The sequence below is a fragment of the Zonotrichia albicollis genome, chromosome 2 (assembly GCF_047830755.1).
Source record: "Zonotrichia albicollis isolate bZonAlb1 chromosome 2, bZonAlb1.hap1, whole genome shotgun sequence".
NCBI classification, from domain to species: Eukaryota; Metazoa; Chordata; class Aves; order Passeriformes; family Passerellidae; genus Zonotrichia; species Zonotrichia albicollis.
In genome coordinates this window covers 59,180,090-59,204,566 of record NC_133820.1, presented here as the reverse complement: position 1 = coordinate 59,204,566, position 24,477 = coordinate 59,180,090, and the positions used below count along the sequence as shown (strand labels likewise).

Genomic DNA, 24,477 nt, shown 5'->3' with positions numbered 1-24,477 from the left:
ACTCTTTCAAGCTTTTCTTCTTCAATTTAGTAATTGCCCTTCTCCCTCCATCTTCATCCCCTCTTTTTTCTCATTTCAGCCAGTGTTTGCCAGCTACGGGCTTTCACTGAATTGCTGCTCTGGAGCACCAGATTCTGGTCAAATTCGGGACCAGGTAAATGCATTCTGCCCCTCAGCTTCGCTGCTCCTCCTGGGGAGTCCTTTTCCAGCCGTGGCCCTTCTGCAGCTCAGCCCATGGCCGGAGCTGTGCTGCTGCAAGGGCAGGGTGCAGAGGTGGTCCCACACACCTCATACCTTACTTACCTTCAGAGAGGATCAGTAACCCGGAGCTGCTAACCTTTGGAAAAGTTTGCACTTACCACGATGGAAATGGGGCGGCAGCACCACAGGTTTTACATCACCCAATCAGCCCAGCTGGGTGAATGAGAAGAAACTTGTAGTGATTCATCTGATGGGGTCCGAGATGCTCCATCTCAAATCCTGAGTAGCAGCTGCCCAGAGCTGTCAGCTCCAGAACGAGGAGCCCCCCACAGACAGCCCTGGACAGTGACAGATTTCGTACACTCAGCCCATGCCCCCCCACAGCACCCATTGCTCAAGACACCCCCATCAGTGATGGGGCACAGGGAGGGAAGAGGATTGCCTGGGAAAGGAATTAGAACCATGAGCTCCTGCCAGTGACCTGTCTTTGGATGTCTGGCAGCCACAAGTGACAGCACAGCAGCTGTTAAATGCCTACATTCACAGAGGTCTTCCTACGAGATCATTTTCCTTGAATCTGGGTTAGACACACATTTTCATAATAAGAAAAGCAGCTTCTTGATTCTTTTATACGTGGCAAGCAAAATGCTTTCCCAGTCCCATCCTTTGAGTTGATGGTTCACTGATACTCAGTAAGGTGGTTCTCTTTCAATAGCAAAACCAGACTATGAGAAGAGAGGTGAGAAGCAGACTATCTAATCTCATCTGCACTCCAAGTTAGGAGTCCTGATCATAACAAAATACCAGCACCAGATCCCCTGCAGAGATTATCTGTAGCAGGTACTTTATATATTCAAGCTTAGGATTTGTCTCAACTTGCCTGGATAACAGCAGAGATAATAGTGTACCTCATTATGCTTTTGTGAAACTTAAAACATTTGGCACTTTGCAAAATGCTTTAGATCCTGTTTAGCAATAGACTAATTAGTGGAGTTTGGGGTGGTTTTTTCACTGTCTTTACAAGCTGATCAGGTAGTATCCCTGTGATTTAAATTTAAAAGCACACAAAAATCCAGAACCAAAATATGTGGAACCACATAAATATAGCAAGTCTTTCCTACTCTGTGACTTTTTCATTTGCTCTCCCATGTCAAGCAATCTCATTATATCAGTTCAATCTATTTCAATGTAAAATAAACCTATCACAGATTTTGTAGGACACCAAACACATCATATCCCATCAAACTAAGCATAGTGCAGCTTTTAGATATAATTAAAATAACATATAGGCGGTGGAGTGGGAAAAGATTTTAAAATCCTACATGTATCCAGTAATGATCACATAATCTACAAATCTCTCTTATTTGCTTAAACTTTCTTTTTTTTCCTACAAGTCTCTGAATTTGTAATACTACTACCAGGTTTCGTTTTCTGAGGCCTTAGGATCAGTAGAAATGTTCTTTGTCATTTTCCAACCAAATGCATGATATCAGGAAAGCAAATAAATGTTTTATTTTATTATGGGAATTTGAAGAACTCACCTGCTGTTCTGCTAGTCCTGAAAAATTGTCTCTCTTAGAGCAGTGAAAATAAGACTTAAAAGCACTTCTGCTAGTTGTCTGAAATAGGTGAAATGCATTTTCCACATAATTTTTAACACTCAGAGCTGCCTGTGCAGCAGTGTAGGGACTGAGTCCATGTACAGCACATTGCAGCACCTGCAGGACCCAAAGTGCAGCTGTGGCAGTGGCTGTGTGAGAGCAGGACCTGCAGCCCTGCATGCCTGGGCACTGAGCTGTGGCACAGTTGCCTGTGCCACTGCCCAGCCTGGATGCTCATCCTTGGAGGCAGAGCTGCTGTGGGATAATGGCCACCATCTGTTTGAGTGGCTCTCTAACACCGGTATCTGCTTACCTTGTAAATTCACCCAGTCACTGCATTGACAGGCATTCTCCTTATTGAAACATGGGCATTTTTGCTGGCTCTCTCCAGCTGTCTCTCTCCATATTACAGTCTCCCTCCAGATGGAAATCTTTCAAAAGTATTTCTGTGCTTTCAGAGCACAGTGTTTTGCTTTCCTAGGGCTGGCATACCTCGTGTGCTGAAGTTCTTCACAAATACACCAGCTCCTACTTCAAAAAAAATACAACAGAAATAAGAAAGGCATGAAAAGACAGATAATACAAAAGCACATCTCTCATTCTGAACAGATCCCAGTTCAAGAGAGGGGAAAATGAGGATACCTCACCTTGAGTCTGAGCTGCTGAGCCATTCACAACCAGGTACCACAAACATTTGTCGGGGCTGGCTGTGCTATCCTCCCCTTTGGGTGTCTGTCCTAGAAATTCTCCAAGATAACACAGGAACACAGATGTCTCGCCTTATTCTATATCTCTGTCTGGAATCTCTCCTAGGGCTAGGAAAAGGAAAACCCTGTGACACTTCTCTCCAAGCTGCCATGAGCTTCTGTGAGTGTGTGAGTGGCTCTTGCTGTTAGGGATGTTTTGTTTTCCCTTTGGTATATTCAACCCATGCTGTTGTAGCTTGTCACATTCCCATGATATGGGAGAGAACACAAAACTGGCAGCAACTCCTATTCTCTTTCTTTTTGACCCATTGGTGATGAAGTTTAGATGGCAGATGGATACTGTCTTCTTTTCCCCTTTGGAATTTCTGGTTTCATTCTCGATGGTCTTGTCACTTGGGCACAAGTGAGATTACCTGGTTTCCATTGCCCAGCCCTAGATGCCAAGCAAGCATATATGTACTTTCCCATTCCATTTAGCTCACTTACCTACTGTTACATCATTACTGTCAAACAATTCTGCAACCTTATCAGGAATCTTGAAAATCTGGATTCTGGAATTACTTTGGCTCTACTGTTGTGTCCACAATGTTGCAGATCAGGATTGTAAATTAAATGTAGCCTGAAGTCTTCAGCTAGAACTCATCATCATGGTACTATTGTTTAGATGGCTTGCCATGTAAAAGTCAGGCCATGCTTTACCACAAGAGATGGATTTTACTGCTTTTTGTACATTTCAACAAAAGAGATTTCTCTTCCTGGTAACACAAAATAAAGGAATTCATTCTGATCATGCAGAGGGTTAGTTTAAAAACTGTTTGTTTTGTTGCTTGTAGGTTTTTTTAACTTAGGAACAAATCACATTGGAGTTGAAATCCCTGCATCTGGTCCATTTATTCCAGCAAAGTCACTTCTCAGGCAAAACTGTTTCCTGCTGCTAAAGCAATGCCTTGCTGCCCCCGTGTGAAGTTAGTGAGAAGAGTGGCGTGACTGAAACTCCACTGTAGAGTTTGTATGGAGAACTATTGGATTTGAGATTGCAGTCCAGACTGACAGATTATACCAACACCATTTCCCAGGTGAGGATAGTTACCAGAATAAATGAGTTTACCTTAGCAGCTTTTCCTTTTCCTCCCAACCTGGTTATTCAGTACCTTTTACACTAGTGTACCTGTGGCAAGTATAATTTAAACACCATCAGTACACTTAAGGGTGGAAACAGCCACTCCAATTGTGGTATTGGTTGCATAAGCTGCACTGGTTTTTATTTCTGCTTAGGGAACATATTTAATACTGCATTTTTAAATACACGTGTACTCATAGCAAAAGGCTTTCTTTTATTGGCTCTCATTTCCTGGAGAATAATTAGATCAAGATGACCCAAGGGAGTCAAAAAAACCCCAGTCACAGGATGAGGCAGAGGACTGTAAAAATAGCTTTGACTGAAGGGATATGAAGTTAGCACACTGCTCAGGGGCCGGGCTGTGACTCTGCAGGGGCTGCACCGGCACCGAGCGCATCGGGAGGCACAGCTCAGCTCCTGCTGCGAGTGCTCGCTCTCAGCGCACGCCGCAGTGACAGCGGCAATCGGGGCTGGCACCGCCTTATCACAGCCGGCACAGACACCTCCCCTATCGCCCGTCTGGCTCCAAAATGCACCGCTCTCCTGATAAGGGGCTGGGGGATGCAGCTGAAGGGAGGTGAGCGGGTGACAGTACCTCCGAGCGCTGGGGGACATTCCCCTACGAATTCCCGAGCGCGGGAGGAGGCTGTCACTCAGAAAACTCCCCCCGGTTTCAACACAGCCCAGTCGGAGCAGAGCTTTAGGGAGCTTGTTAGCGTTGTCCAACTACTCAGACAGCCTTGATTAATACAAATGTCAGGCTCTTGTCCCTCCAGTCTTAGTGCATTGATTTTTGGAGCTTCCACTTGCTGCAGACACAACAGAGTGCTGTACACTGCATAAAAGCCTGGATACAAAGCTGATGTGCACAGCTGCAAATTGAAAGGGATGCTGTTTCCTAACTGATTTATTACTTCTGCTCCAACCAACCACTCAGCCACTAGCAAGAAAAGGAAAGAATTTTAGTATTTTTTTTTCCTGCTCCTCAGACAAAAACCAGAGGAAGACTACTTGTGGACTAAATCCATCATCCCACTGTCTCCCCTCACAGTAAGGCCAGCCAATTTGACAAGGCATCATTATTAAAAAGTTATTTAAAACTAAAAAAAGAAAACCCCAGGAAAGTATAGGAATTTTCTACATTCACACTTTAGGTTATGCCATGCAGAGCACGAAGTATGAGCATTTATCAAATGCAGGAAGAGAAAACTAAGGATATTTAAAACCAGAAATTTACTGTTCTTTACCGCCTAATGCCTTAGTGCAAGACAAAGATTTGGGCATCATACGGCAGAAATAGCATCACTACACAGCTGTTGCCTTTTATCGCACTTTTTGCCTGTGCAGTGAAATCAGTGAGGTTCCAGAAAAAAGAAAAAAAAAAAAAAACACTTCTTCTCAACAGGTCTCAGTGCACCTAAATTTGCAGTCCGGGGGTTTATATAGGGATTATTACTGCAGACAGGCAAGAAGCAGCAACTTGTTGTGGAAAATTAACAATACTTACGATAATATTTCCTAGATCAGGACATTTTTTACACTGCTTTGAAAAGAAGTAAAGAAGACTGTATTTGCTTGAATCATTGCTATTTTACTCTACAAATATCTAGCCTGGCAAAGCGGCTTTGGAATTTTGCCCCTCCCTCCACTTCCCAGGGCACTTAAAATGATACATCCAGCACTCTGCAGCAGTGTCAGGATTTTTATATTACTATTTCTGTCACTGGTGGATTGATATTACCATTCATCTATCTGAGACCAGAATCTTACCCCCATATGCCTTCTGCTCCTGTATTTTCCAGCATCTCCACAGCATGGCAAGCCCTGATGCCACCCCAATGTGGGTATCACCATGACAGAGCAACAAGCACCAGCTGCTGCAGCACTACAAATAAGTCATGGGGAGAGATGATGATGAAAGTGACAATTCTCAAGTATAAAATGACAAATTATTCAGAGGAGCATTTCAAGCTAAATATTTTTACTAATAAAGTATAAATTGAACCTAATATGCCTTTGTATTAGACCCGCATCTCCACCACAGAAATTAAATTTAGACAAGCAGCCACAGTCTTCCTGCAGTTCCAGCCTCGTTTTCACATCCCCAATACATGTGGGAGGTTGCTATTGGCACTGACGGCATCTCATCACACCCAAAGCCAGCATAAGCAATGTTGAAAGCCTTCCTTCTTTGGTCTAAGAGCAGTGCTCAGCATCAACTTCTCTTCGCCACCATGGGGTCAGGTAAGAGCTTTGCTCTGTGGTGCATACCACATAAGGTTAGCTAGCAGCCAAAGATCACCCCATCCCTGGGAATAAGAATTCTTTCTGCTTTGGATGCTGGAGGTATGTGAACATCTTCCTGCTCTTTAGTCAGCCACTAAACAAAATAAGATAAAGACAATTCGTGTTTGAGACTGATATAATGTGCATTACTAAGACTGGTTTCCATGGCATTAAGGCTGGCATCTTCCTTATCACTTCTGTCCATTCACTTTTTCTGACCCAGTGCTAAATTAGCACCCCCACAGTTGTTAAAGGAGGCAATGCTCTGGAGAGCTGTGCCACACACAGCTGCACCAATCAAAGGCAGCACAGTGGTAACATACAGGTATGCTCACCATCACTGCTCCACACATTGTCACATTGTCACAAAACGAGTGCTCTCCGGCAGAGATGAAGAGACGTCCCCACACTGCTAAGGACTAACTGCTTGCTGCCATTGCTTCCATTTAACATTTGGGCCCACTCACTGCAAACTTTGTTTTGAAAGATGGACTTTTTTCCCAGTAAGGACACCTTTATCACATCTATCTTACCCCCAGACAGAGACACAGTGAAAGTGTTTACGCTCAAAGGTTAGATTCCTTTTATGTGTATGTTAGTAAAGAAATAAGGGTAGCCCAAACAGCCAAGGAATGCTAACACCATTAACAGGATGAGAAAGTTTGGGTGTTTTTTCACTTTGGGGGTAGCTTCTACTTAGGTATTTAACCATGGAGTTAATAGACTACCCAACTCTGCACAGCTTCTGCATACTTTTTTCCCCAAGGTTTCACTCAATTCGAAGTCTACTCAAGCTGCCTGTCACCATTTTTTTCCCCCATGAGAATTTATCCCCTTCTCCCCTTAATAAGAGGACATGGTATTTTTCAAATTTCATATAATAATAAGTTTGATTTTAAATCCTTCACTTTGAATATTCATCAAGTGTATGTTTCTTTCCCTTTTTAGTAGAGCACAGTGACTGATCAAAACCTCATCCTCCTAGTTTTCTTTTGTGGCCAGGATCATCATTGCCCCAGAAGCATATCCTGTTACCACAAAGTGCCACATTAAATGCACAGACAGGAGCTATATGCCAGCTTCTAATCAGAACTTTATTTTGGAAGCAATTACATGACTTTCTAATAAACTGCTGTGCTGCTGGTACCCAAGCATACGCCGTACAGTGATCCCTGTATCAAAGAGAAAAGAAAAAAGAGAAATCCATCAGTCTAGGAAACATTAATTGAACATACATATATTTTGCTTCTTCAGCTATTGACCTATTTAGGACAGGAGTATTTCAAGTTTTCCATACAACTGTTCAACAGAAATGACCCAATATCCTGGTGGGGGCTGATGTGTACTCAAAAGTAAAATCAAACCAGAATCTCTTCTAGTATGTAGAAGCTTCCAAACTTAATTCTTAAGAATTATTAAGAACTGCCTTACTTCTAAAGGGTGAGAAAACAGAAAACAAAGCTAACGAAACACACAACCTACTCACCTCCTCACTGTGGCATTTAACAGCAGCCATGGGTTATAAAGATTAAATTCCTGAGGCGGAGGGAAAAAAGCATTAAGTAATAAACCTCCTAGCAACAGGAGTCAAATGGGTCAGAAGGATTGTTCAAATATTGAAGTTCAACAAAATTCTACCACCTTTAAAAAAAGTGTGTCAGAAAATGTTTACAACAAGGAAACAAAGGGTGACATATCTTGTCAAATAATTGTTTAGATTGAAAAGATCCAGTCTGACCATTAACCTAGCATAGCCACATTCACCACTAACCCCTGTCCCTAAGTAGCAAGCCCACATTGTTTCTGAACACTTCCAGGGATAGTGACTCCACCACTTTTCTAGGCAGCCTGTTCCAGTGCTTAACAACAAGCCTTTCAGTTAAGAATTTTTCCCCAATATCCAAACTAAAACTGCCCTAGAACAACATTTCTTCTTGTTCTGCCACTTGTTGACTGGGAGAAGAGACCAGCCCCCACCAGGCTGCACCCTCCTGTCAGGCAGCTGCAGAGAGTGCTGAGGTCCCCCCTGAGCCTCCTTTTCTCCAGGCTGAACAACCCCAGCTCCCTCAGCTGCCCCTCACAGCACTTGTGCTCCAGACCCTTCCCCAGCTCCGCTGCCCTTCCCTGGACACGCTCCAGCCCCTCAATGTCTCTCTGGCACTGAGGGGCCCAGAACTGAGCACAGGATTGGAGCTGTGGCCTCAGCAGTGCTGGGTACAGGGGGATGTCACTGCCTTGCTCCGGCTGGCCACACTACTTCTGATACAAACGCACCTGTCCAAGCCCTGAGTAGCCAGTTTCTCCAGGAGGACACTGTGGGAGAGTATCAAAGGCTTTACAGTAGTCCAAGTGGAAAACACAACCTTTCCTGCATCCACTGAGCTTGTCACCTTGTCACAGAAGGAGAATCAGATTGGTCAGGCAGGACCTGCCCTTCACAACCCCACCTGCTGGTTGGACTTGATCCCTTGGTTGTCCTGCACATGCCATGTGATAGCACTTCAGATGATTTGCTCCGTGACCTTCCCCAACATTGAGATCATGCTGACAGCCCTGTAGTTCCTTGGATCTTCCTTCTGACCCTTCTTGCAGACAGGTGTCCCATTTGCTGACCTCCAGTCAACCAGGACCTCCCTGGTTAGCCAGGACTGCTGGTAAATGATGGAAAGTAGCTCAGCCATTTCTTCCACCAGCTCTTTTAGTATCCTTGGGTGGACCCCATGCAGCCCCACAGACTCGCAGCTCTAAGTGGCGCAGCAGGTCACTGATCATTTCACTGCATGTGCTGCATGACAGCTACTCCCTGCAAAGGTCCTATGGTGGCAGTACACAACTGGCAGCCTCTTGCCACCTGATGAACGTTCAACATTGAGCTCAGAAGAAATGATCCTGAATTGAATTAAAAAGAGTTGTGCCATTCACAGCAGTAAGCTTGTACCTTACATCCTCTCACCTCTCCCCACACTTCATCCACGTCACACCTCCCTCCTCCTTTGAAGGAACCTACCAGCCTGCTTGAGTGGAGATGGAATGTCACAGCTGTGCTGGAGCTCCATGGACACTGTCACAGTGGGTAACTGCCGTCTTCCAGAGCCGCTGCAGGCATCAACTCCATGTCACTCCCCTCCCCAAACCCAGATGCCCATTTCCCTGAGAATCCATACCAGTCAATGCCCATGATACTTTAACCATCCATCAGTGGCTGGAGACAGCAGCCACAGTGCTGGAAGCTACTGAATGAGAGGGAAGAGATAAACAGCCTGACAGCACAATCCCAAAACTACATAATTAATTGCTGGAAAAATCTGCATATAGACAGTTCTTTGTTCTTAGAAACTTGAAAAAGTTTTAGGGAAACAAGCTTTTTATAGAGCATAAGACACTTACACTCTATGGTACTGATAGATACTCTTAATTTCCCATTAAGAATCTACAAGGTGCTTCTGCTGACATATTCCAGGTATAACCAGTAACATAACTGAGCTCACATGAACGACTGGATTATTTCTACTGTCCTCATGAGTGGTGGAGTGGAAATACCACTGACATCAAACAGGGGGGGAAAGGCCACTAAAGCTGTATTCCTGAGCCTTATTTCAATTTTAAAAAAAATGATGCTATAAATGCAATCATGATCCAAAATGCAGTTATGTGAGGAACATGTAGATGGAGGGAATGTAGCTGAATTTGGATTTTTTGTGGTGAGGAAGATGCATAAACTCTGACCCACTCCACCTTATTTCAATCTCCGACTTCACAATCCACAAGAAATAAGTAGCTAAGTGTAGGATCTACCTAAATGATGTGACAGAAACAGAGACACACACAAGCACAAAGAAAGAGGTTTCTGAACCAAGTAACCTAAGGCACAGCTCTTTCCCTTCTGCTGTCTTCATCCTAGGGAGAACACTGAAGGAAAAACAAAGTTATTTCTAGTAAAAGAAAGAGGTCACATACATAAGTTCATACCACAGCTGTACAACAAGGTACAAACTAACAGAAAACCATATCTTGCACGTGGACTTGAACCTTCTTCCAGACCAGACTCTTCTTTCTTTACAGAACAGACAAATTAGACTTGATTTGATTTCATGGAGTTTAAATATGGGTCAGCTTCTTAACCTGCTTTGAAGAAAACCAAGCCAAACCTTGAATGCATTTGTATATTACACACTAATCATATTAACACATCTTTAAACTGGGGTGAAAGATAATTTGAAACAATGTCTACAGTGCTGATCCCCAAAAATCATGGCTAAATTCAACCATCCAAGTAAAAGTCTGAGAATATTATTTCAAATCCCATTTTGACTTTAGCTTGTACTACTATATGTGATTATTCTACTATATAATCACTTTTCACTTAGGCTAAATTAGGACATAACTGCTGTTTAATTGGGAAAGAAGCAGAGCACAGGTACCCAGGAGGCTCAGACTGTTTCCCGATTTACAAAGCCATTCCTAGCGCTGTGTTACATTACACCATGATCCAGGCTTACACTGTGCAGTGAAGAAATTCTACACAAGCCCACAATACAACACCTCCCTTTACCCCCTCTCCCTCTGCACCTGCAATCCAGGATCAAGGCCCTAACTTCAGCAAGAACAATTCTGTACTATATGAATTCTAGGAAGAACAGTTCTACATATTAGCCAATGAAGTTTTTGTTTCTCCTGTAATGCAGGAGAATGACAGGAAATGATCTCTCAGATAGGCACGTATGTATTACAAGGATCACAGCATTATTGTTTTATTGTTTGCACAATGGTAAGTTGCACATATGGACAAACAGTACACATTTAGAATTAGTTTCACAAATTAATACATTATAAGAGTCCAGTGGTTTAACATATTAACTTTTAAAAAAGCAGTAACAAAGAAATACAAACATTACAGTTTTGACTGCAGCCCAGGAAAAGTTTAAAAACAGGTTGAAATCAAAATAAACCATAAGCTTTATTCTTCTGTGACATTAAAAAAAACACATATCCCTTCCTAAGAGACTGCTCACAAAGATGCAACAACATACAAGTACAAAAGTGAAGAATTCTGTGCTCAGTTTCCCTTAATTTTATCAGATTAAGTGACAAACCAAACATTTGTCAAAGAGCAATCCCTGCTGAATGCAAACACTTCCAAAACATACAAAATGATAGTAATACTTTAACAATAAAAAGCCAATGACAAAACCTCTACATAAAATCAACTTGGCTGCAAAGTTTCATGCTCACACATCAACCTAGTATCATTATTTGCAAAGAATCAATTGATTTGTTATTTCCTTCTTAAGATATTTTCCTGGATATTCCTAGTGTGCACCAAATTGGAGATGCAGAACAACAAGCTATGATGTTACAGTATATAAGATTCATAAACTACTGCTGCAATAGCTTTAACCTTCAAATGACATAATTTTCCTCTGTTTTTGAACAGCAAGTTACTGTACTACACCTTTTTCAAAAGCAGATGCCCAACTGCTTTCAAGGCAGGGCTGAAGAGAAGCTCATGAAGCAACTTGGGTTTGTAACACTTAATTTTGGTTTTCAATAGGACAGTGCATCTTAGCTCTCTCACATTCAGGGAAAAGCTCATCCAGCCTGACAACTCCTGTTTGCACACAGACCTTGTGGCATCCTGAGCTTTCAGCTGAAATCCGGCAGTGCCCTACTCTCCAGCTCAGGAGAAAAACCAAATCCAACAGTTTGGGAACATTACCTATGAAATAGTGTGTCAAAATCCCAGATTCTTCTTTAGCGTTGGCTGCTAAATGGGCCACGAAAAAGGTTAAAAAAACCAAAGCAAAACCAAAACAGCTACTAACCACTATCTACCAAACTTTATGAAATAGTAAACATTGTATTTCAGCTGGTTTTAAACAACAAGACACAGGAGCAATGATGACACAGCCTGGGACCCCCCATTTGTAATTCCTAGGAACATGTGGATATGGGACCACAGGACAACATGGAGAAACAGAACACACAAAGAAAAGGAGATCTGTCTATGGGGGAAGGTATGCACATGTGTTTTATACATATATATATATACACATACATACACACAGATGTGTGCACTGTACTGTATATATTTACATCCATATACACAAAAACACCCTGAAGTAGATTTAAAGGCCATATCCAGAAACAGAAGATATGAACTCTAGTATTTGTACTAGAATATATTTTATCTGTACAAAAAAAACAAATATGCATATATTCATATGGTATAAAGCTTATTAACAAAAAATATTCTGCTACTAACATTAGGTTAAATAGATGATTTTACAAGATTCTTTAATAATAATGCAGTATAGAACATTTCTAAAACTAGGGCCCAAAATAAAAATACATAAACAGGTTTCTATTCACAAGAAAATAGCTGTTCAATATGATTTCACTAGGGAAAAGTAGCAAAATTTTTATAAATCTCCTGGGATGCAATTTAATTAATCAATCTACAAAAATAGACTTTTCAGATGAAGAAAGTTGATGCGCTTCCCCCTCCCTAAAAGGGGTGCCTATCTTTTCCCTCGCTTGTTTCCTGCTGGAGGTTTCTTCAGCTGAAGAAGTTGCCCTCCTGTCCCAAAGCCTGCAGATGCAGGATTAGACACCCCGAACGTCAGGCCAGCTGATGCTGTGATGCCAGGATTGCTGAAGTTAAACCCAGATGTAGTCGAGCTCCCAAAGCCTTATGGGGGAGGGAAAAATATTTTAAAACATCAGTTATATCAGGATTGTAAATTCAATCTCCTTGAAGTTTTTACCACCAGCCACTTTATTACCAGCAGCTATAACATTTTATACCAATGGAGATCAACAATGGTAAATCACATTGCTAGAGCACTTGGACTTGCCACGGCAACTTGGATAATGCAGCTCTAACAGAGACCACCTCAGTGAATGCCAACAATCATAACCTAAACCACAAGTCTAAGATACCATTACTCATACAAGAGTAGCCCACAAAAGTCCCACTGAAATCATACAAGAGAAGAACCACAAGTCCTCAACTTCTCAGCATAAACATGTGGTGCACTCCTAAGGTGGGAGGGAGGGCAGCAGGTACAGGGGGATCATGGACCACTCCACTCACAGCAGGGAAATGGCAAAGCTGGAGTTGGGGTGCTCAGTCTTCTTCTTACACACGTGGCACACATCACACCTAACACGTAAGGCAGAAAAGGCTCAAAAAATCCTTGCCAGACTTGCCAGTTTGCATCTGAAAACACCCCTTATGACAAACCAAAACCAGCACTAGAAACAAAGCTTTGGAAAAACTGCATGACTGGCTGAGCAAATTGTGCTATTTTAACTCCTCTACTCTCTTCTATCAAGGTAAACAAACTGAACATATGCAGCTGTGAAACCAGGTCAGCTGGAAAAAGCCCCCTGCAGTTTCCAGCAACAGTAATACTAACTCATTTCACTTTCTGTTATACATTTGTATCAATTATGCATCATCAACTTAGATAATAATTGCAACTATTAGAGAATGCTAGAAAACATCTCAAAGATTACTGTAAGAAGCAGAACTTCATAACTTCACTTTTTGTTGTCTCAAGAGACCACAAAATAAGACATGAGCAAGTTCAGATTTTAACAAAGAACTTCATACAAGTTGTATATGAAAACCTGCAAACAATTAAGATAATAAGAAAAATGAGACTGGTTCACAATCAAGAAAGGTATATTCTCAATATGCATTACTTTATATTGCTTCATTAGTTCTCTAGTGGGCAGTTGAAACAATCCTTTGGTCACATCAGTATCTTCAACTCAATGCATAAAATATTTCTGGAGTACAGAAACAAAAGCCCAACTGGTAGTCTCATCAGAATCCTAAAGTAGCTCTCACAAGCCTGATGTCTTCTGTTCTCTCAGTTGTTACTGACACTCTGCATTAAGAAATACTTCAAAATATGACATGAAACTCTTCCTCCTGCAATGTCTGGACTTGGGTTGCACACATCATCTTGTCAAGAAAATTCCTTATCAACATTCCAGTAACTCACAGTCCTACAGCATGCAGTTGCCTGCACAGAACTCACTGTCGGTGTAATGGTTGTACAGATCTGGAGTGTGACTAATGAGAGTGACTGATAGTGGTCATTTGGGTCTTGTCTAAATTATATGGGCTAATTTGTCTCTCATCCTAGGATGTAAGGATTGAAACACATGCAATTGTTACTCCATTTCCCTGATAACTCTGAATTCCAGCTAAGATTGATCAGGGAGTCTCATGAATGAAAAAAAGTTACCTTTCTACTTCATGTATGTGAGATAACAGGCAAGCATTACTTCCCACAGAAAACATCATGAATGCCATTCATAATAAAGCTGCATGTGACCTGTAGTGTCAGGAGTTCGGCAGGCAAGAGTAAAGCATTCACCAATTACCTCCACCTTGCTGCTTCTAGATGCAGGGATTATTTTGAAGCATGCAGGGAAGGCAGGCTACAGTTTACTTGAATAATATTACAGTAAGAGATGCATAAAATATGGGATGGAAGACTGAGAACATGCTTGTTAATTTAGATACAGCTTGGAAAGTAATAGCTGTTATGCTAGCAGTGACATTAAGGGCAGCCATCAAAGTATACAAAGGCAGATATGAAATTCATATGTATGGTTTTCTCCTGTCATGGCAACATAACAAGGCCAAGGCACCAAGTTTCATCAGAAGTAAACCAAACTCTAAAGCTGAACACTCAAATGAAAAATCTTCAAGATAAAAAACTTAAACAAGATACACATTGAGTCTTATTTCTGTTGCAAGAAAAGACGATCAGTCACAGAATAGGTCAGTTTAGATAGAAGACTCACAGTCTTGAACCACAGGTATAATGTGATCAACAATGTCTCTGCTGATATTAGTATTATTTATGTGTGAACAGTGATTTTCAGGAATTAAATGACAACCTGCCCTTCAAGGACACAGTTTCACATCTCCCCAAACAGTGTTATGATCACACTTTATTCACTGGGTTTGTGCATCTATGCTTCTGTCAGCCCTTTAGCTCGGTAAGCCAAAGGTGAGTAACACCCCACAACAGCATTTTTTGGGTAATTTTAATACTACAGGGAGAAACAGCAGTTCATCAGATGGCAATCCATTCCTGCTTTCATCTCCCATGCCACAATGGGTGCTCTAGATCAACAAGTATTTCAAGAACAGCTTTGACTGATTTATTACAGCCTCTCCATCTAAAAGCTGCTCATAGATTATATTAAGGTCAGTTTTTCAGCAGTATGAGTCCATACAGCCATGAACCCACTTATTATCTCCTATCTAGTTTACTGAGGCTGCAATTCTTCAATAAAAATAAGGCCCCAACAGGAGTTTTCAACTCAGATCTTTGAAGTATATTTACAATATACTTTGTTTTCACAAAAATTGTGTTTGAACACTCGCCTTCCTCTTAGCATTTTATTAAATTGTTAAATAAATTTAATGGTGATTTTTTTCCTTTTCCCATTACTTGGAGAGTCTGATGTCCTTTACAATAGCTCACTAACATGAGCCTTTTGGTTGCCATTAAATGAATAAGAGTAGCAATTAAATGGGACTTGTTTTGGAGTCAGCTTTCTGGAGTGTCTCTCTGTGTTTCAAGAGGGACACCTGATTCACTGTTCCATCTCACATCTGTGTCCACTAAAGAAAATGCAAGCACACTGAAGCTGCTATGCTCTTCATCTACTGATGAACACAACAACCATTCCTGGACCAAGCCAAATTTACTATTAGAAGATGTTCAAAGACTATCAGAGGACTCAGAATTTTTTCCTCAAACACAAAGTGAAATGGAGAAGAGCAGTAATACCGCTACAAATATTTTTGCATCTTTTAAAGCAATTAAACCTAACTTATAAAAATCAAACTCCTGACAGAACTAATTTGGGGATCTATAATCATAGTTTTAAGATAAGATCTAACTTATCCAAAATCCGTGGAGGAGAGCTGGGGCAGCCTAAGCAGCCTGGAACAGTGTGTGCTGGAACACACACTTACCTAGTGTTCCCAGACACATTTGTATGGGAAAATACTTAACTGCTCATATCTAAACCCAAGCAGCAACAACAGTGAATTCCATAACCCATATTCACACCACTTTCTTAGCTTTTTCAAAGAAATAGATTCAGAAACAAGATGCAACCATTATATTGTAAGATAAACCAGAGTATGCTTTCAAGATCCTGTAAATGATACCTAAGAAACAGGACACAACAAATTTGAAAGAAGTAAATATAACCTAGCTAGCCTCAGGTATCATTCAAACCAATTTATACACATTTATACACCCTCAATAAAATTAAAGATCATACACAATCTGGGTGCTATATGACATAAGGTTTTGGATAGAGAAGGTAAAAGTGTGTTTTTGGACTCCCAAATTTTTAATAGCAGTTTCTATTTCATAACCCGTCTAGATAAGGATTTCATGACCACTTAATTTTCAAAGCAAAAAATTACAGAAATTACATTTCACTTGGTTTTATTCAGCTACTTTCTGTAGCTGAGACTCTTTCTGAGGTAACTGACAATCTTAATTTTATTGGATGCAATCCCTTCATTTGCAAAAGAGACTGATGGCACTGACTCCATGACAAAGTCTGGTTTGAGGGAAATGGTATCTAAATTGCCTCTGCATACCACCAACGTAGCTAAGACAGACTTGTTATTTATTTTGGCTTGATACTTATTTAGTGATGGACAACTGATCCATACAAGTATTTTTGTAATTCTACTTTTAGTATGTTAAAAACTAAACTATTAACTTTGTAATCCAGCAGCTTTAAATGCTGCAATATTATTTAATACGGACTCAGGAACAATAGGCTACAAGATAAAACCATAAGCAGTGTAAGTTTCCAATTGTTTCTCATGTTAAGAGCTAAGTAAAAGAAGGCTGATGCTTGGACACCAGATACTGCAAAGAGTTCCATAAAGAACCTACTATGTTGTTAATATTCATGAATGTTACACAGCCAACCCAGTGAGCCATTTCCACCTTATAATGCAAAGCCTAAATAACTTTACAGGCCTAGCAACTCATTACTAACTAAGGAGAATCCAGAATACAAATCATAGCACTTCCTAGTAAATACCAGCAAAATGCTCTTTTCTTTTAATCAAACACTTTTCTTGAGACATGATCCTCCTTCAATGTGCCATTGAAAAAAGACTTCAAGACAGACTATAGAAGCTATTTGCTTAGTAATAACTTAGTAAGCTACTATTCCTATTTAAACGGTAAATAGAAGTGCCAGCTATATTTCAGACTTTGAGTTAAGGCACAATAGCATCCATATTTTATCACCCCCCAAAAAAACAAAACCAAAATAGCTCAATGAGTCCTGTGTAGTTCAATTGCCACGGAAATGTTTTCAAAGTAGTTAATATAATGAATTATAAATATATACAGAGATACAATACATACAAATCACTATCCAGAGTAAGCACATATATTTTTAAGAAAACCTCTGGGCTTCCAGAAAATAATTTTAACCTTATTAGTAAATATAGTAAGTCAAATTACTAGTATATTTGTGACTAATTTATGCACGAATTTCAATCAGTAACTCATACCATGCATTCAAGTGACAACTGCTCTTCTCTGTATGAGGCTGTATCTGACCTCCTGCTTCCACTCTTAGCTAGGACACCATGAAATGGGAAACATTCATGCTCAGTCAATACTGTCTACATAGGAGACCTTCAACAGAACCCAGAAACTGATCTGAAAATGTGTCTCTACAAGTAAATAGTTATGTTAATAGTGATATACACATGCAACTTCAAACAATCAATTTCTTTGAGTGAGTGCAGCAGTTTGATTATAAAACTTGCTTTAAGATAAATTTGATTTTTGAATTCAAAAGAAACAAACCAACCTGCACTTAGACTTCCTGATGGTTTACTTGTAGTTCCAAACCCAAATGATGATGCTCCTGTGGCACTACTTCCAAAGGCAGAGCTACTTCCAAATCCTAGTAGAATAATAGTAAAGACATACAACAAGAAAAAATTACAGACACAGCAATTAAAGACACATAGGTTTTAGGTGAGTACTCTAAACCCAAACATAATTCTAAGCATTATTTGTAAAAAAATACTCCTAAGATTATTGTCTGAAGAGTATTTATCCTTGACACAGCATTGTTTTAAGAAAACAGTGCAAATTGGAAAGTATTGAGAAAAATACTACCTTCAAAATCCAAAACTGAGTAAAGAAAAAATTATAAAAACAGGTGGTGTGAACTCTCAGAGTTTAAAAACTATCTATTGAACTGCCATTAAACTGGCAGGAAATGGTAACCAAATGAGCCAAAACGAAGAAATTTCAGATATAAGCTACATGACTTATTACAGAAAGTCACAATCTTCATCTACAACTCTAGAGAAAAGAAATATGCTTAAAACAGAGTAAAAGCATTTTCTTCAGTTTACACTTGGCTTATTTTAGAGTAGTTCCCTTCCCAGGTTATTAGGAATCAGCTTTATCTAGGAAACTACAAAATAGTTTAAATACAGAATAGAAACAAATTTCGCAATATTTAATGTGAAAAATCACCATTAAAGGGCAGCCTTAAATGTACGGCTGTGACAAAATTTAATTCTGTTGATTTTGCAACTGAAATTCATATTTCATAATACAACTTTTTTTAAGGTTTTAAATTGTGTTAATATGAGGTCACTCTGAAGAAAAACTAAATTGAAACTTGAAATAGAGGCCAGACAATAGGAACTAGAATACTGTATAGAATACTGCATAGAATACTGTATAGAATAAGAATACTGTATACTCTGATTTTGGCTGTCTGAGGTTTTCAAAAAGAAAATAGTATTTGTATTCATGTTTGAGGAAATCATGCTCCCATCTTCAGTTTCAAGTGAGGAAAAATCCCTTTATTTACTGCAAACTGAGCATTTGCCATTCCTTTACAGAAATATTTTTGAGATTTTAAAACCAGTAAGGACTGAACACACTATCTGGAGCAGTATTCTCAAGTTTTCTAAGATTTTAAAATCAAATGAAGGGTAGGTAATGACAAGTATCATCTCCATGTAAGACAGTTCATTTAAATTACACACTTTTTTGTCTTTTCTAAGTTGAAATCCATAACCAATGATCAGGCAAGTTGTCTGCAAATATTTAACAAAGCATAGGATCTATGCTAATAATTTATACACTTAAATGTAAAAGCCTCTGTTTATCACTGTCAACGTAAACTGAACATTAATCAAGGAAAGAGAGCAAATTTTCCCAATTAAAATAGAACTTCCAGAGTATACACAAGAAACTGTCCTGTTCAAAAACCCAAATCCCTAGGATTAAAATCCCAAACAAACTTAAGTAATCATTCAGCCAATTTGTTTCCAAGAACACACCTACAGGCTATTTTGCAGGTATGTGTTTATTCTTCTACATTTGCTTCTACCAGAGAGTCTTATGGATTTGTTAAGACATTTTGCAAATTAATGATGCAAACAAATACCTTCCTAGGCAGAGAGCTAGGAAAAAAAAGAGAATACAAGTCAGGATTTTGGACAAAACTAAAAGCAATTGGAATGTTCATTTATTTACATATGTAAGACTGGTGAGCAATCTTTAGTCTACAACCTTTTCAGCAGAAATGGAAGAATTTTGTTTGGTTTGTTTTTTTAAGGCATTTAAAACATTGCAGGAAAAACTGGTAATTCTAAAGTAATTTCCTTTTAGCACATTATTTTCACTTCCTCGTTGTTTAGGTATATAGATTTTCTTTTATCTGAAAACACTTAAAATCTGATGAGATGGGACATTGGTAGATAGAAAGGTATTTTAAGATGATTATTAAAGGTAAAGCTCATGTAATGTCCAGGTCACATCATCTTCCCAATACTGAGTGACACTTAATTATTTTCAATACATTACAACACTGACTCATGTTCAGCTCAAAGGCAAAATGTAGGAATGGGGACTGAGGCTGCAGAGAAGGGAGGATGTAACAAGAAAAGCCACGTTATGCTTGCACTCAGCAGATGTAACAATTTTCTTTGCAGATCTTATAAAAGCTCCAGAAAACATTAGTATCTGTAGGAACCCCAACCTATATAGACAGGAAAGTTACACGCCCATTAGATTCTGCTACTCACTTAAATTCTATCTGTAGCTCTAGTGCTGAGAACATATTACATGTAAAATAAAAAGTCTACATTAACTTGGAATTTATTTTTTTTAATATTGCCTACTTTTTCACAGTCATGTGTCCTCCTGGAATACAGTCGCCACCAGCACTATTAACATTTTGGTAAGTATTTTTCCCTCACTTTCACATGTTGCTTTTTCAGCTGGGGGAGAGAATTTTTTCCCCATCTCAGCACTCAGGCACAGAGTGAGTGCTAAAGCAAATAGATTTCAGGATCACAGAATGGCAGTAACTTTTTAACACTTATTCTCATCTTAATACAAGCAGAAATAGGTCCCTATAGTTAAAAGGTGAAAAACTCCCATGGATTATCTACAATGTGATCTAATGTCTCAGGTGCTTAACTTTCATATAGGTAATATTCAGTCAAGTTGTAGTTCTAACACACATGATGTCCTTCCCTAGCTTTCAGAGCACAACCGCTCAGTGATTACCTAATCCTGTTTATCTTGGGGTTTCACTACAATGGCTTAGCCCTAGCAACTCCTCCTGCTAGGCAGGAAGAAGCCTGGAAAGCACAGACCTGCCAAACTGTAAGGTCTTTCCCTGAAACAGATCATCCTCTTAGTGGAGTGCAAGGTTTGCAAGAGATTCATCTGTGCGGTATAATAATTCAATGAAAGATGAGAAAAGTTAAAGTGTACCTCCAAGGCTTGAAGAACCTAAGCCACTTGATTGCAAGCCAGTGCCAATACCTGAGCCGAATGGCGTTCCAAAACTAACTCCCAGAGATGGCTGTGGCCCTGGTACAAAAAAAATGAGAACAAACTTGCCTTACTCTTTGGCAGTAAAGAGGTCCTTTATTTACTTATTCAAGTATTTGATAATGTGAACATCATTGCTTTCAACAAACCCCATTAAGAACCCAGATTTTACCTCATCAAAATTTCTCACTTAACCCTCTGCCTCTACATTCGCTTACCAAAAATCTAATACTGATTGCAGTAAGGTGAAAATAACCAAAACTAATAACATAAAAACATAATTTAGTATTTTTAAAAGTTACCCAGTCTCACCTTAAGCTTTAAAATGTTAATCAAAACCTTGAGAGAACTCATAGGTAACAACATTTTGCCACCTGTATTAATGGAATCAGAGTAAGGGAGAACTTTCAAATTAGAAACATAAGAACTGATACTAATGTACCTAAAACTGTATTACCTAAAATTAATTTAATAAATAGGAGTCTTCAAAACTACTCAAGTATACCATCCAAATTTAAACAGAACACTAAGATAAAAAACAAGACAATGACTTTATTTTATTAAATTTATTGTTCATTTTTAAGCAAGTCAATTACACAGTAACATGACAATTCATTTTTTTTCCACACAAGTGATAACTGAGTTCTGTTAAGCTCTGCTACATAACACCATTCAATAAGGTAAACTAGTCAAACCACCTGTTTAAATAACCATTTACAAAAGGCACAGTTCTGTGTACCTTAATGAATTAGATACATTCAAAATTTCAGAGTTTGTTCCATAATTTAAAAAAGTTGACAGTACTTTCCCTGCATATCCACTTAAGATGCAGGACTGTCAATAAACAATTTCAGTCTGCCAAGATGAAATTTACAGTCTCAGTTCCTTTTTTTATTTTACCTTAACCCTGGGGAATAAAGAATCAACTTGCTAGCCCATCACTAACACATTTTAAAATAATTAATTCTGATAAATAATTAATATATTTTGACAGTTTTCACAGTACAATCTTCTATTCCTGTCTTTTTCAAACAGTTTTCAGTGCACTATTTAAAAAGTTTAACCATTAAAGATAAAATACAGTGCCAAACTCTTAATCCACAGACATCCACACCTCTGCTCAAGATGGCCTTCTCCATCTTTGAGCATACTTGACATCCTGGTTCTGTGAAAGTGATGATTTATTCAAATATTACTATAAAGCTCAGATGACTTTGACCTTTTCCCTAAATCATTATGACATCTGGGCTATTTCAATTCAAAATTTCCCATTACAAATATTTATATATAGTTTTAAAACGTGAATATTTCAAGCTCTTAAAAATAATTTCAGTATTTCAAGATTTAAATGGAAAATCATTTTGAATCAAGTGAAAGGCACTGTATGTTGAAAAGTAACAACTTTTGCTAGGAACACAAAATTCTTACGTGATCCAAGCTGAATAACATCTGTATACACCAAGTAGTGTTAAAACTAAACTTTTAGGCCAACTAAAGTCGTTAGCCTTCAGACTCTGCTTAGCAGGGAATAGTAGGAAAACCCAAGCTATTTCTTCCATTTGAAAAAAAGTATATCAGATGTTGCAATTACAAATTTCCACAGATTTCAAACTAAAGTTGTTTACATCCAGTTTAAATACTGATACATCTACCTAGCAGCTCTTAAAAAATAAGAAAAATGACAAAAAACCAAAAGCCCCTACACAAGTCAGTGAGCTAATTAACTGAAAGAACCCCAAAATACATATCCAGTTCCTTCTCAAGTACACAGGTTTCTATCTCAGTAGGAGGCACTGTTAGTGGAAGACCTTATAAACAAAACACTACAGTCCTCCAGGCCAAGCTTTTTACCAAATGCAACATGCTTTTTTTAGAGCCAGTATAAAACATTATACTAAAACACCTCAGATCATATAAAACAGGATCTTATGCCTTAGGCTAACAAACTTTTTATTGAGCAACAGCATATGATATTTGTTGATTTTGTACCATAATGTTCTGAAGGTATCATCACTGCTTATAGTTCTTGTAAGTAAACATAATTTTCAACCGCAAAAGACTAGTAAGACTCCTTGAAGCCAAGAGTATTAGCAAGAAAAAAATGGCACTTCCGGCTATTACAGGTACAAGACAAATTCTTTATAACAAAGTGTTTCAACATTTTAGAACTTGATGTATTTGCCCTGTAGAGCACTTCAGTTTAATGAATAGGACTCATTACAGAGAGCCAGACAGGTCAGACAGATTTCCGACTGACGTTCTGCAATTTTTTAAAATTACAGCTGGTCTAAACAGTGAGTAAATTTAGCATTACAATTTAGATCTGATTGTGACACAGTCATACACTGGTTCATTTTAACCAAAGTCAATATCAAACCACATAATATGAAGTTTAAGTGCTATAAAATTTGAGTATCCTTTCCAATTAGAACTTCAGTCTCACAATGAGTTAAGTCAAAACAAAGTGTGCTAACAGCTTCATAATGCTTTGACTAATTTTGTACTTCACCAGTAAAGGAAAGAGTGAGTTTCTTAGGGGGTTATTTCTATATGACAAAAGGTGAGCCTAACAAAAAGCCTTTCTTTAAGACAGTTTAGTCTTACCCAAAAAACATCAGTTGCAGCCTCATGCATTTACAGGTCTCGGTGCACTAGGCTTTAATTTCCTTTGAAATCTTATATTGTGATCCCATCAACATAAATAGGTAGATTAGCCACTATCATTGTAACTTCCACGCTGTTCAAGATTGCTCAGGGAGGGTGCAGATGAGGCAGTGTTTAAAATTTCATCTGCTACTGCAGAAAAGCATGACCAGCCTCACTGCTAGCAAAAAGCTGTGCTCAGAATGAAAGTGCCAAACGAGGGAAAAAAGTTGCGTACAGCCTAAACTTGACCATAATTTCAATAATTCTAGCTTAAAAAACTGCACAAAAATTGTGCTTTAATGTGCACACCACAGTCCTGATGTTGTGATTACCCATCCCAGGTGAGCAGTGGAGTGCATTTTTGCTCCCTTTTTTTCATATGGCCAGGACTCACTGGCTTTATTTATTTCAGTAGAAGCCAGAAAGGTCTGGGCATACAGAGAGAACACAGGGTGCATATCTACACCCAGGAACTGGGAAAACATTCCCTGATCCCACAGCTTAGATGTAGCTACTAAACTTTTGATTTCTGAAAGAAATGTAAAATAAATTATTATTTATCGTTTTCAGAGAAAGAACAGTAACTAACTCTAAGTTAATCTTACTAAATACTTAACATTGTAAACATCAAATATTTTTTAAAAGAGACTAAGCATCCTGATCCCTCAGTACTAGAGTATTATATATTACATTTTTCATCAAGAACTTTATAAAGGCCAGATTAATTTTCTTGTTTAATTCTCATTTTCAAAAACAGCAATAGCAGATCAGGTATTACACAGACATCCCTCATCTATCCCACCCTTCAAGATCCAGATCTTGCAAAGAAATATGTATGACTTTAACTTCTAGCAGATAGTATATCCAATTCACGACAACATAATACAAAGCTAAAACATGCAGCATTTGCATTACTACAGCAAATGGCCATCTAAAACCTCAAGCAATAAAAAGGAAATGAAGATGAGGCAGTCCTTAAAGATTCCTGCAAAACTGAAAGAACAGATCCTTCTCTTTCTCCA

General features: G+C 38.9%; 1 protein-coding gene across 2 annotated transcripts in view; it reads right to left on the bottom strand.

Annotated features, from left to right (window-relative positions):
• Positions 1-11,814: 11,814 nt before the first annotated feature.
• Positions 11,815-24,477, bottom strand: part of NUP58 (nucleoporin 58) — a 35,029-nt gene continuing 22,366 nt past the window's right edge. For both annotated transcript variants that reach the window (XM_074535253.1, XM_074535252.1), the window contains exons 14-16: positions 20,750-20,848; positions 17,808-17,903; positions 11,815-12,603 (exon numbers count right to left, since the gene is read on the bottom strand). In XM_074535253.1, coding sequence (XP_074391354.1) covers positions 12,434-12,603; positions 17,808-17,903; positions 20,750-20,848 — 365 coding nt within the window. In that variant the 3' untranslated portion in view covers positions 11,815-12,433. The remainder of the gene's footprint in view (positions 12,604-17,807; positions 17,904-20,749; positions 20,849-24,477) is intronic.